Source organism: Centruroides vittatus, unplaced genomic scaffold, assembly GCF_030686945.1.
Source record: "Centruroides vittatus isolate TY-2023 unplaced genomic scaffold, ASM3068694v2 contig_784, whole genome shotgun sequence".
NCBI classification, from domain to species: Eukaryota; Metazoa; Arthropoda; class Arachnida; order Scorpiones; family Buthidae; genus Centruroides; species Centruroides vittatus.
The window spans coordinates 295,851-309,727 of record NW_027122505.1 but is presented as its reverse complement, the minus strand read 5'-3'; the positions used below and the strand labels follow the sequence as shown (position 1 = coordinate 309,727).

Below are 13,877 nucleotides of genomic sequence, written 5' to 3'. Positions count from 1 at the left end.
TCTATTCTGTTCGCTGCTTGTTCTGCTTGTATTAAATTTGTTACGCGCTAACGATTAACTATACTTACGTTAACAAATTAACCGCTAAGTCATCATATTCAATTATATCAATTAATTTAATTTCATTAAAAACAATTTTATACAAAAACAAATTATAATTTTTCGGGATACCAAATTCCGTGTTTGATATGAGTGTCCGGAGGTAACAATGGCTGACTGTATTTGTTTTTTTCTGCCCTGTTAGCCTCATCCTCTTTAATTCCTATTAAATGTTCTTCTGGAGAAGGGTCCGGAGTCGAGGAAGTAACCCCAAAGATGGGTTGATGATACTTACGAGTACGATCGTAATTAGGATCGTCTCTGTAAGTGGGTAATTCTTCGGTAACCTTGGCACCGTACGTACCATCGACACTCTTAGGAATGATCACAGGTCGCGTCTTTAGTCTCTTAGGTTTTTCTAATTTTGGCGGAACGTGCGGTAATTTTTCATCTACGTATTTAACTACAGAAACGGGTATTTTATCCAGTATCGATTGAATCGTAGTTGGTTCATCATCCACATACTTAACTTGTGAAACAAGCAACTCGTCTACTTGTGGCTGAGTGAAAGATGGATCGTCGTCTACGTATCTGACTTCAGATACGGGCATTCTAGTGATAGCAGCTGCTTTCTCGCCTTTTCGAGATTTGGAGTTCACATAACGCAAACTTTTGCCCGTGACGCCATACAGGGTTAAGAACGGAATTGGTAAAACACGATCGTTTAATCTTGGAATGTTTTTATACTTTGCAAACGCCTCCGATTTTCGTTCCGCTACGCTTTTTTCCTGACTCGTTTTATTCTTAGTCCTGTTGGATTTATAGATTTTTGGGTAAATGTCGGAAACACTATGATACAAATCTCGATTTTGATGATGTATTTGAATATCTTTGTGAGATTTATCACGAATAATGTCCTTAGGTGGATGCAAACTCACCTCGTCACCTTGTTTCAATTTTGATTTGTGTGTATTATAACTAGAGCTATTGTTAGCTTCTTGTAACCTGGGAGGGACTCGCAACCTTACAATCTTTCCCTTCATTCGTCTTCTATTATTCAAATAGTTTTGATGTTTCTCAGATCGTAAGAAATTATTTTTATTCGAAGTGTCTCTATTGAAAATGGGATTACGTGCACCCGTTGATCTGTAACCAGTGCTGTTTCTTTTATCTAATTTTATTTCTGTGGCATTCTGTTGATCTCCTATTCGACGTGGAGTGATGAGAGACGTAAAATTTTCCGCATTGGCATACTTTCGGCAACAGGTTTTACATTTTGTATTTTTATTTTCGGACAATTCGCCTTCTCTCTTTTGAGTAATCAAGTAGTTACCACTAGACGAACCTTGCAAATATTCCGCTTTCGGATGATTCTCTTTATTCTGAACGTAACCGGCATCGTGGTGATGCTCGATGTCTTGATGATGACCCACTTTCTTATCGGAAGCAACGTCGTGTGCATCGTGATGTTGCAACTCTTTCTTGAAATCTCTATGCCTTTCTCCCCCTTCACTACCATGGCGACCTTTATCTAATACAGATGCTTGATGACCTTTGTTGTGCTTACCGAATCCGGTATCGTGATGAGCGTCTGAAATATGAAACAACATTGAAAATTTACTTCTAGTTTAATATATAAATAATGATATTCTCACCTTTTAGGAAGTATTCGCGTTCTGTAGTAATTTTATAACCTCTCTCCCTGTAACCTTCTTTGGTACGACCTTTATCTTTGTTGTAGTAACTTCTATCTTCATTATTTTCAGACGAATGATGTTTGCCGTGAGAGTCGCTATGTTTGGACGATTCTTGATTGCTATGGTGAGTTCTAGCCCCATTTTCCCCAGCAACTACATGCTCTTTCTTTTGATGAGGCGCTGGATGTCCGTAATGATTTAGGTGGCCTCTTACGTCCGAATAATGTGGCTCGACTATCTGTGCCCCATCGACGTGTTTATGCCTCGAGTGACTATCGTGATCACTATGTGTTTTTTGATGTTGTTGGCTCGAATGCTTATCCTGGACCTTACTTTCGGTGTGTCCATTGACATTTTCGTGACCGCCTTTAGCTTTATCGTGTTCTGTATCCAAAAAGTGTTCTAAGGAAATAAAATTTACGTAAACAATCAATGAAATGAATAATTTTTATTTTTATAACATTTAACGTGCCATACCCTTTTCGAAAAATTCAATTTGAGTCCTCTCTCTAACTCCAGTCTGGCTGATCCCTCCTTTATCGTGGCCGTATTCTCCGCGATTATGAGAATTTTTATTTTCTTGATGATGGTGGTGGCCATATTTGCTACCGTGATTTTCGGCATCGTGTTCTAGAATCTTTGTCTTTCCCTCACTCAGACCTTTATCGTGATGATGAGTTTTGAGTAGAGATTCTTCAAATTTCTTACCGTGATCTCCAACTTTCTTAACTACGTGAGGTTCGGAGCTACAAAATTTACAGTTTTACGAGAATGAAACGTAACAAAATAAAACAGAGAACGTAAAAGTGAAATTACTTCGTTACGTAGTTTGGTGGAACAGGAACAACCGAATGGTGTGAATCGCTGTTTGATGAGGATAAGTCTCCATTACTCGTGTCATTGAGGGGTTCTTCCGAGTCGAAAAATTCTTTAAAAACTAATGGCTTCTCTTCTGAAAGTTTTCGAATAACATTAATTTCTTTTAAGTTTAGAAAAATATTGTTATTAACAATTATATTCAAACTAATCGGTATAAACAACATTCTCAGTAGTTCCCAAGTCATTAACGTTGGCCGGATGCCGAGAGGTTAAAGGTATGTTTGTTGACTCAAATACGGTGTAAGACTCAAAAAGTTTCGCCATTTCTGGATTACAATATTCAAATTAAATATTAAAAAATATATTTACCAGTAGTTGGTGATCTAACAACTGTCACTTTATAACCAAACGTCTTCTTGATCGGTTTCAAAGAAGATAATCCATCTCTTAGGGAAAGAATCTGATCGGATATTGAGATGTTCCCAATAGAAAGTTTGCTTTGTTTAGCGCTCAAACTGTCCAACTCTTTTATCCTATGATCGCCGAAATCTTCTAAATTTTTAAGGATCTGATTCAAAATTGTCATACTAGAAGGTGTCAATGTTGCATTCCCGTTAACCTTCACTATTGTAGTAGCATCGCCATCATCAATGGAAGTCACGTTACCGCAATATACTTTATAACACATTAAAAACAACACCTAGAAACAAGTAACGTCATTAACTAAACAATTACTAATTATAGAACTTAAAAAATGATTTGCAAAAATTCTAATCGTGCTATTCTTTACTGATATAAACGTATATACATCGCTGATTGTCACCATCAGTTTTGCCGCTATAGATAATTGCTGAGGCAATTAATTTATATACACTTCAATGTTTCTGTATAAAAATTTTACATCCCTCGTCTCCATAAAAATCGCGGAAGATCGTTAAAATGAAATTACGTGGCCATTACACGCAATTCTTACACTTCAATTTGTCCCAACGAATAAAATAAAACAAGCGAAAGTAGAAATTTTGTTGAGGGGAAGTACACGTGATCTCGTGAGAGCGTGACATCGAAAAATTATCCTGATATTTCGGAGGAAAAGAATAAAATCACCTTTAGTACCTAACGACATTTTTTTTCCCTCTGTTGATAATGGAGCAGAACGTAACTATTGAAGAGCAAGAAGCGTGTCCAAGTAGTACGATTTACTTAGTACAGTGTGTCTTTAGTACATCATCTAATTCACTTACTGAATGGACAGAAAGTTACGCAGACGATTTAGAATTTTGGCTGTCTAATTAGCTTGTTTTTGAAGTTTTCCACATATTTACAATATGGTAATTACTATGCTGAATGAGGTTGAGCTACGATAAATATCATTTTCTATTCGAAACGGGCCAAGAAATATTAGGGTGATCGTCGTGCATGAAGATAAAATTTTCGGAGGGAGGGTGAATTTACATGTAATTACTGTAATTAGCATTCGATTTTTTAGATTGTATGATTGAATATTATGCAATGATTTTTTAATAGAGGAATAGCTATGTTTTTTAAAATAGTTTTGCATGTAATTACAGTAGAGCATCGATTATCCGACCGCGTTCTAGTCGGCAAATTCAAATGTCCGCTAGTGATGTGGCGCTACAATATTTGGTTATGTTTTGGCTACTTTAATATTATTTTTGTTAAATTTTTGCATGTTTTAGCTGGCAGCACTGGCTCGACCATGAAAGGGAGGCTAGTATTTAAACCAGGCCTAATACACTATACTAATAATATATTTTTTCATACTTTTCGGTTATCCGACCAACCCAGTCCCCAATTAAGTCGGATAATCGATGCTCTACTGTAGTTGTATAATAATGCTGTTATGCAGAATTTTCATACTTAATTGTAACACCGCAGATTCTTCTTATATTGTCTAAAAATGCTGCGGGTTATACGCCATCCATTTTATATATCCGCATCGAAGTTGGTAACAATAAAATCAGGAAGCTATATTTGATTAACTAAACGGAACTTTTCCGCCTGTAACAATACATAAATTCTCATTCTACTACTACATAAGAAACCATTTCCTTTGATACCGTTCTGAATAACAAAACTTTAAGAAAGTCCTAGTTTTACAAGCGGAACTAAAATCGGTATCTCTTTACTTAATGGCAGCAAAACAATGTGAAGAATTGCTTCAAAATGTAAGTTCACCGGGCTGAACGTCATACAATAAAACTTTAATTCACTGTAAATGCTATTGAGTAAATGGCAGAAGAGGTAAGTCGAGCCTTTTATAGACCATTTTTGAAGTAGAAATAAAGGCTTTTTTGCCTTAAAATACCGAATTTTTATTAAATAAATAAAATGCCAATTTGCAAATACTTTGATACATTTGAACAAAGGAATAAATAAATAGTTTGCAAGGTGATATAAATTAATGTAATTTGCTCCGTATCATATGAGGAATTAAATGAATATATTAATGAAAGACGAGGATTAAACTTACGATTGAGCAGAGTCTGTTGCTGGAAGAGTCGATCATTTTGCAATATTTATCTTCCAAGCCGCGGTCTATCGTCGTTCCTACACAACATAATTGCATAAACTGGAAACGGCAGGAGAAACCACAGGTTCTTAATTGCGTTGGGTGGGCGCAAGTTCGACTCGGATGGTCGGTGAACCACGTCATTTTCTTTACTACTCGTTCATATTTGATTAAGAACGATATTTTATAACACGACGGTCGGAAGACATGAATTAAAAGTATTATAAAAAAAGTCATAGTAAACGTACCACGGAGAGAGGAGGACAAGATAAAACGATAAAATAATCGTTTCGGTTGCTTCCACAAATTTAATTATTCGCTCGATGAATTTAATAGAGCTTGTAAATATTACAAACTTATTAATATTTACGTGAAAAATTTTCCATACTGTAAAATTAAAAAGTGTCGACATCTGTGCCGCTATTATGTAGCTAAAAAAACTAGATTTTCATCTCTCGGGCCAAAAATTAAGTTGATGAATGAGGCGTGAACACGGTAATTGGTGTTATACAGTTATTTTGGGTTGTGCAGAATATTAATTTTATGGTATATTAATAAATCGTTTAATATTTTGGGTTCTGGTAGTGAATTTTTACCGAATAACGTAGGTTAAATCAATTAGAATAAAAGTGTTGGTACAGATGTTTACCAATTGTGAAGCAAAACAGGCGTGGTCGATTTTATTTTAGAAGTATTAATACAATACTAAGTATAACAGTGTTTGGCAGTAACAAGTTTTATTGTACCAAGTCGCACCTCTTTATGTACTGTACTTTTTCACGTGTTTAACATTTCCTGAATTGCTCTACTACAATAAAAAGGTACAGATGGTGATAAGCCAGATCTTATCAATGATTCTACGATCACAGTTTTGATTTAATATTGATGAATACAGTACTATTTTTTTTTTTTTTTTTGCTATTTAAAAACTTTATTTGTCTCCTGTCTAGTTTTGTACAGTCCCAAACACCATGCAGGTTTAAATTCATGAAACACCATTTAAAAACTTACAAAAATCTACAAGTTTGAGTTGTTATTTTTGGCATTCTTTATGGCTAACTGTCTTTACTCTTAAGGCGTATTCAAAATTATCTTGAATATCTGGAAATTATAGGCAAAAAATGGCAGTTATATATATATCTTGTAGAAAATTTTTTATGGTTTCTTTTTTTGATATTATAACAAAATAGTTTTTCTTCTTTCTTTGTGAGGAATTCGATAAAATACGGATAGGTTGACAATTAACCGTGGCACTACAGTCTGTATACAAATCTGTAGATGATTCTTTTCTTATAACTCCACTGAAACTTCTTCTGGAGTCTATAACCTAATGGAGTTAACAAGGATGTAATTTTATTACCGAAAATTTATTTTACAAAACTGGAAACATTTTTTAAAGATAATGCTTTTTTATATTCTAAAGTTATTAGAATATTCGTAACGTAATACGGCTAAACTCTGTTTTTGCATTCGTTTCTCGGAGTTTGTCGTGATAAAACAAATATTAAACCATAGTAAGGAATTAATTATATCAAAATGTAGTCTAGTTTCGTGATTATATATTTAATTGCACAAATCAGCCTTTATTATTATTTTTTTTTTGTCATAAAAATAGGTTTTAAAAACTGAATTTAAAATGATTAGATTAGATCTAATTTGAATTATTTAAATAATAAGCTAAATCTATCATTAAACATAAATAATATAGTTTGTTCAGTTATCAAAACAATTAAAGAGTAAAGTCTGGTATAAAATTATCAACAAATACACAGTCATATACTTAACAAAAGTGTCACTTCAAAATCATTAATAAAACATGTTTAAAGTTCTAACTAAAAAAAAATAATCTACTTTCAATCTTTGGCTTTTTGATAATTCTATCACTGAGCCATTATTTTAATCTTCTATTTTTTGATGGCTCTTCTCATCTATCAAAAAATGGAAGGGTAATTTTCCAGCAAAAGGTCATAATACATTAAAGTTTATACAATCAGTGGCTGAACAGTTGCGATATCCATTCAAAAGGACGACGTGACAGAATGACGTCGGTAAGTGACGAAGGAAGGAGGTAACGGTAACAGCCCCAGACGGTCAATCCGAGTAGAGAGATGCGAAAAGTATGACAAAGAACTTTTGTTGTAAGTGACGATTCTGGAATTCTGAAAGAATAAAAATAATTATTATTATTATTATTATAATTTTTATTCAAAAATCCAAAAAAATTTACTACTCGATTTAAATACTTCTAAAAGAGCTATAAAAATTATTAGAAATAAAACAAATTAACCATCATTCTGAATAACTTATCGATATTATTTATTCAAACCAATTAATAACAGAATTTATCATTTTAACATTAAGATAATTTGAAAAAAAATTATATATGATACGCAACAATAACTTTTAATTAATTAAATGTCTTTTTTGTTTGTGATGAAAATTCATTTTAATAGTCTGAAAAATAAATTGTCTGTTTGAAAATGCACGAGACTTGACGACAATGCAACTTTTAATAAAATCCTAATTGAAAAATCATAGTGTAAGAACATGTTAGTTAAACTGAACTCAAAAGAGAGAGAAAGAGAAACAAAATAAAAATAATAAACTTTCATAAACACGAAGAATGAAATAAAGTTCCTGTGATGTAGAAGAAAAAGCATAGGAAATAATAAAATAAAATTTTTCTTAAAATGTTTCTTGCGTTTGGATAATATTAGTGAATACAATTCATTTTCTTTTACGTGTACAAGTTGACAAAGTAAGTCCGCAGCATCGTCGAAAGCTAATTAAACTCTCATTTAAAAGAACATTTATTTTGTCGTCGTTTAAACTTTTTTAAATGCAAAATTCTGCTATTCTACAGTATTTCCCAGAATAAAAATGGAGCTTAAGTGCTTGATCTTCAATGTGGTGCCATAACCAAAGATACAAAAATTCTTTAAAATGTAATGTTTGAATTTTTGAAATAACTTTCAAAATTCAAATAAACATGTTGAAAATTTCAAACAGATTATAACAGTTTAACATATCTTATAATTTTCTAATATGCATTCTATATACAGGTATACCTCGTCTTACGTCGGTAATTGGTTCCAGGAGAGGCGACGTAAGTCGAATTTACTTGTGAAGTTAAGACATAAGTCGTAGTTTCGACTTACGTTGTAACTAAATGCCAATAATGAGCACTTGAAGACCGCTAAATAATAAGACAACACAGAAACACAAATGTTTTCATGTTTCGTTCTCTAGGATTTATGATGATTATATTAACATTTACTGTAAATGTACATATTTTAATATGATTTTATGTGCTTTTAATGCTTTTCTACTCATATTACGACTTCAATATTTGTGACGGACGGATTTAAAGTCGAATAAAATGACTTAAACTTTGATTTTTATTTTTCTATATACTTTTTTGACAAACGACATATAGTCGGGAACAACATAACTCGAGAGCAACGTAACTTGAGGTATACCTGTATTTTGTTTGACTTCATAATGAACATAGAATTATTTTCCTTTGTGAATGTAGGAGTAATAAACATTGGCTCCATTCTTATTCTGGGAAAATATATAGAAAACTAATAACTAACTAAAGTTATTTTATTTATGAAATTGTCTTATATAATTCAATTTTCTATTTTATTAATTTCCTAATATATTAATATTTAATTACTTACTTCAATATTGGAAGGATATCAGACTCAGTAACTTTATCCCAATTCTCTACAATGCCAGGAACATGACCTATTCCCACAACACCGACAACTGCTATTTAAAGAAAATTAAATATGTAAATTCATATAATAATATATTAACATTTGATATTTAAATATTTACTACTGGCTGATGAAGAATTTAGTGGACTGGCAGCTAATTTTAGTGAATAAGCTAAATAGATGTCTCTCTCTTTAACAAAGACTCGACTAAGTGCTGGAAATTCACCAGTCATTTCTGCTAACATCTCTTCCAGTAAGTCTTTCTTCTTACACTTTTCTACTTCTTCTTTGCTGTTGAATAAATTTTTTGAATACTTAAAACAATTATTTTTCATTGTATATAATACAATATTAAATAACATAAAAACATTTGGGGAGTCTTTTCTATATTGCAACATTAAATATTTAAATGAAAATTAAAAGTAATATGATATAAATTATCTTAGACCCATGACAATTTTAAATACCGTATACTTCTTCATTACAAAAAGTTAACGATAATGGCATAAATTGATTAATTCATTTTTTGTGACATTATTTAATTGGCACTCTATTATTTTACAAATATCAATTATTATTTATTTAGTTTGATACAGTGAATTCCGTTAACCCGACACTGTTGGGACCAATGATCTGCCGAATTATCAAATATGCCACTTTATCAGACGGTGGAAGTTTTTCTGGTCTTTTTGATCCCCTGGACACAATTTTATCCACCTTTGTGTGTAAAACTGTATAAATCCTCCTATTATGATTGTTTAAAACACCATTTCAATTTTTCCAGGCTATTCCTACTCTTGTTTGGCTTGAAACAATAACACACTATTCTTACTTTGTGCTGTGTATACTTTTATTGCATATACAAATGTAATCTAATTATCAAAGTCCACGAATAGTAATGTATGTCATTATTTCCATGATAATTATTAATTTCAAGTGTGCTAAATATTTCTACTTCTCATATTGAACCCATTCACTAGCATGTTTGGAAAAATCATGCACTAGCCAGTTAGTTTTACCTAGTATAGCATCATGTTGTCTTGGCTTTTGTCATCTCTAAAAAAAAAAAACCCACACTTCTTTCCAAGAACCATGTTCCAAGTCCACTTTTACATGAAAGTCTTAACTCCAGACCAACCCAGTGCACTGATAATTCTCCACCGAGTTTTATATGCCAGGTTAATGGAATTTCACTGTACTTATTAGCAGTTTTTTAATATTATCTTAATATTTAGTTATCTTTTTATCATTTTACACTAAAATATTTTCCTATTATTTTTATTATTATAATTACAGTAGAGCATCATTTGTTCATCTCTCAGGAGACTGGACCAAAAAGGTATATAATCAAAATTGAAGCCAAGATGCATTCAAAGTTTTATATATATATATATAAATACAAAAACAAAAATTCAATGATCAAGTGGATAGATGTAATTCAAATACCTGATTAGTAGTAATAAAAACCAAAATGATTTTAGCAAAATGCTCTCTACAGATTTTTTTTTTGGTTGTTAGAATGCCCATTAAGAATTATTATGAGTTCTGTATTAGAATTACTAATAGTACATTTGAATAATTTCTAAAATAAACTTCTTTTATTAAGAAATATTCTTTATTTGTAAATTCACCTGCTGTTATAGAATACTATAAAAATATAGACTTATATTGTGATTATTTCACACCTTATAGCTTATTATTTACTGCTAATCCTTCCTTTTGAATATAATATACAAAATGGGATCAATTTTATATCATTCAATTCCGTGAATGTGAAGAGAGGTACAAGAGTAAAAGAAAGGATTCAAATGTACCAGAATTTCTAAAACAAAGGTTCTAGAAATTCTGAGTACATTTTCAAAAAAATATTGTACTATCTTTTATCATTGTCAGTGAGGAAATAACATATGAATACATGTAGACATATAAATGAAATATTTCCCCATTGAATGGAATAAGAATGTTCTGACCAATGTAAAACAATGTACAAATGTAAAGCATAAACAGCACTACGCTGCAATTAATTAATACAAATCAATCAACTCAATGTAATGTTCATACTTAAACAAAAGAAAATTTAATTAGAATTCAAATAATGCAGAAACTATGCATAATCACAAAAAAGTCTGTTAGAAATTTAAACTATAATTTAAATACTACAGAACTTTTATAAACTTATTAAAATTACCTTATTGGTTCTTTACATGTTAACATGTACCATGCCAGACGTAACTTTTGCCACCAAGACAGTGATGATAAAGCTCTTTGTAATGTTATCTGGATGGGCCTATCACCCAATTGGACTAAACAGCCAGGTACCTTTTTAGCCTGAAATAATAATTAAATTATAAATGATCTTTATAATTATATAATCAAAGTATTTCAATACTTTATAATTTAAAAAAATGACTAAAATCATTAATATATATGAAACGGTATGATGCAACTTACTTCAGAAAAAGCTCTACGAAATTCACCTCCTGGTGCCATACCCAACTGTTTAGTTAAATGAGCAGACATACTCAACAAAAGTAGATACATTACTCCTTGTATTAAGCCATTCTAGAAAATAAATGTTGATATACTTTTTTTTTGCTCATAGCAAATATATTTACAAAAATTAACAAGAAAGAAATCTTTTAAATATACATGGTGATTCAAGTTTCCAAACAAACACAGATCACCCGAAGAGATGTACTTGCAATGTACGTGTACACATAATATCAGATGTGATAATATGCTTTCACCATGAATGATGGGAAAGCATTCATGTATTTATTAAATGGTGTTTACACACATTATTTTGTGATTTATAAGTGACTGCCTAAGATAAAACTTTTTTGCATATATATGGAGAATTTTGAATCGTGCTGTATAAGACTACAGTAATATCTTGGTTTTCGTTGACTTTAGTTATGGTTGGTTTTGGTTTTCGCCAATTTTTTTTGCAAAAAATTTGTCTTGGTTTTCGTTGGAATGCCCATATGACCTCGCTGCTAATTTTGCTAAAAAAAGGGCGACCCATGCATTTTCCTGCTCAGTGTGGCATTGTTTCTCATTGTGTGAATATTACTCCGTGCGTTTAGCCAAACAATTCCATTGCTTTTCTTTCCTTTTAGTTCCATCATGGTACCAAAGAAAGTTTACAGAGCCAGCAGCCCTTCGAATGCCATGTTAAATGTTCATTTATTCTTCACATTAGTCTTTTATATTCATTTTATATTAATTTCTTATTATTTTTAGTATTAAACACTATATTTATTCTCTATAAAGTGTGTTTTTGGTATGTATTTTGGAGTGTCTAGAATGAATAATTGGATTTACATTAATTCATACAGAAATAATCGCCTCGGTTTTTGTCGGTTTTGGATTTTGCCAATTGTTTTCGGACAGATTATCGACAAAAACTGAGGTGTCATTGTATTTTTATCTCTAATAAGTTTATTTTTTATTCTTTTAAAAATTATTCATATTTTTAGATCTTTCTACATTAAAAATAAATTATTAATACATAAAAGATATGTAATAATTACAAAATTTTTAATAAATTACGTAAGTTTGATTTCTAAAATACCTGTTTTACTGCGGCTCTCAATTTTTCTAAGTTCATATTCTTAGATTCTTCTAAAACTGTTTTTTCATCTAATGAAAGAATATTCACTCTACTTTTGCAGAGTTCTACCATTACAATGTCTGGTTGAGTTGCTCTGATAGTCTAAAACAAAAAATAAATATTTTTATTTATTTTTAAATAAAAATTTAAATATGTGCAGTTATAATATTATAACTATATATGAAATATATACAAAATGTTTGTTTATTTTGGAAGTGTCTTTTAAAGTTTAACAGAAGTCCTTCATCATTGAATCTAAATATATTTTTCTAATTAATGCAATTCATGTTTAAATAATATATATATTTTTACTTTGAACATTGAATTAAATCTTTAAAGTCTTTTATTGAAATCTGCATTAAAAAAACTATCAATTTAAATAGTGAAACCAATTTTAAATATGAGAAGATTGTAAGATATACAAAACTAATATAAATGTAGTCTTGTTAAAGTCTAATTATTATAAAGAATTTTAATAATCAAACTTCGGTATCATGAAAATTACTACTAAGCAATTAAATTACTGTATACTCTCTCTCTCTCTGACTACGTGCCATATCAGGACTCCTGACGTCGGCAAACACCTGGCGTAGGTTAATAGATGGTTAGTAATGCGCCAAGGTGTATCATGGAGGAAATTACATCCAGAGTGGTTCCCCGTTGCCTTCTCTGAGGAGCGATGTTACGCGAGGGGAAATGCCTTCCGGGAGGTCTTGTAAGGGAAACTGGCTCCTATTCAGGTGTTACAAACACGGAGAAAACCCGGAAAACTCCACTTGGCCAGCCCATCCAAGTGCTGCGCAAACCCGCGACCGAACTCCCAGTGTTTAGTGACAGAACTACTCGGCCACTGGTGGGAACTGTATATTCTACTTATAATAAATTCTAAAAATATGAGAACACTATTTTTTCCTATTTTCTATAAATTTTCAATTTCTTATAATCTTTTATAAAATTTAAGTTTTGTTTATAAATTAGATGAAGAAAATAGACAAACAACAACAACAACACTACTAATTTGTTGAAATTAAACCAGACTCTTGCACTTTTTTGTAATCTTTCAAATTAATAATAGTTAATAAAGATCCACATTCACTGAATTAAACTTTAAAAAACAGCAAATATTCCTTAACAGTAACAGTAACAGTTCATAAAAATTTGTAAATATTTTCAGCACTTAAAAATACCTTTACCACGCCACTAATAAATTTTACAATATGATAATCATCATCATCATCATCACATCACATTTTTATTAGTGAAAGTATTTAGGGATAAACTCTGCTACAGGGTACACTTGATATAGAACCCTGTTTATATCACCAAAAAAAAAATTATAAATTTCTAGATTAGATAAGTATTGTTTTGAACAAAACAAATATAAAAGTTAGTTTCATTAAATTCTCTAAATAGAATATCTATATTGTGTTTCCTTCTTAAGTTATCTAACACAT

The 13,877-nt window shown here is 31.1% G+C and overlaps 2 protein-coding genes across 2 annotated transcripts in view; both read right to left on the bottom strand.

Moving 5' to 3' along the window:
- Positions 1-97: 97 nt before the first annotated feature.
- LOC136981611 (uncharacterized) lies at positions 98-5,592 on the bottom strand. The gene is made up of 6 exons (XM_067277933.1): positions 5,050-5,592; positions 2,925-3,255; positions 2,553-2,688; positions 2,214-2,482; positions 1,695-2,138; positions 98-1,630 (listed from the first exon to the last, which is right to left on the bottom strand). Exons 1-6 carry the CDS (start codon positions 5,323-5,325, stop codon positions 153-155), a joined length of 2,934 nt encoding a protein of 977 aa, XP_067134034.1. The 5' UTR covers positions 5,326-5,592; the 3' UTR covers positions 98-152.
- A 126-nt stretch (positions 5,593-5,718) lies between these two features.
- Positions 5,719-13,877, bottom strand: part of LOC136981621 (traB domain-containing protein) — a 45,286-nt gene continuing 37,127 nt past the window's right edge. Inside the window, exons 4-9 of the mRNA XM_067277953.1 lie at positions 12,385-12,525; positions 11,262-11,372; positions 10,999-11,138; positions 8,932-9,101; positions 8,772-8,862; positions 5,719-7,247 (exon numbers count right to left, since the gene is read on the bottom strand). Of these exons, the coding sequence (XP_067134054.1) occupies positions 7,079-7,247; positions 8,772-8,862; positions 8,932-9,101; positions 10,999-11,138; positions 11,262-11,372; positions 12,385-12,525 (822 nt within the window). The 3' untranslated portion in view covers positions 5,719-7,078. The remainder of the gene's footprint in view (positions 7,248-8,771; positions 8,863-8,931; positions 9,102-10,998; positions 11,139-11,261; positions 11,373-12,384; positions 12,526-13,877) is intronic.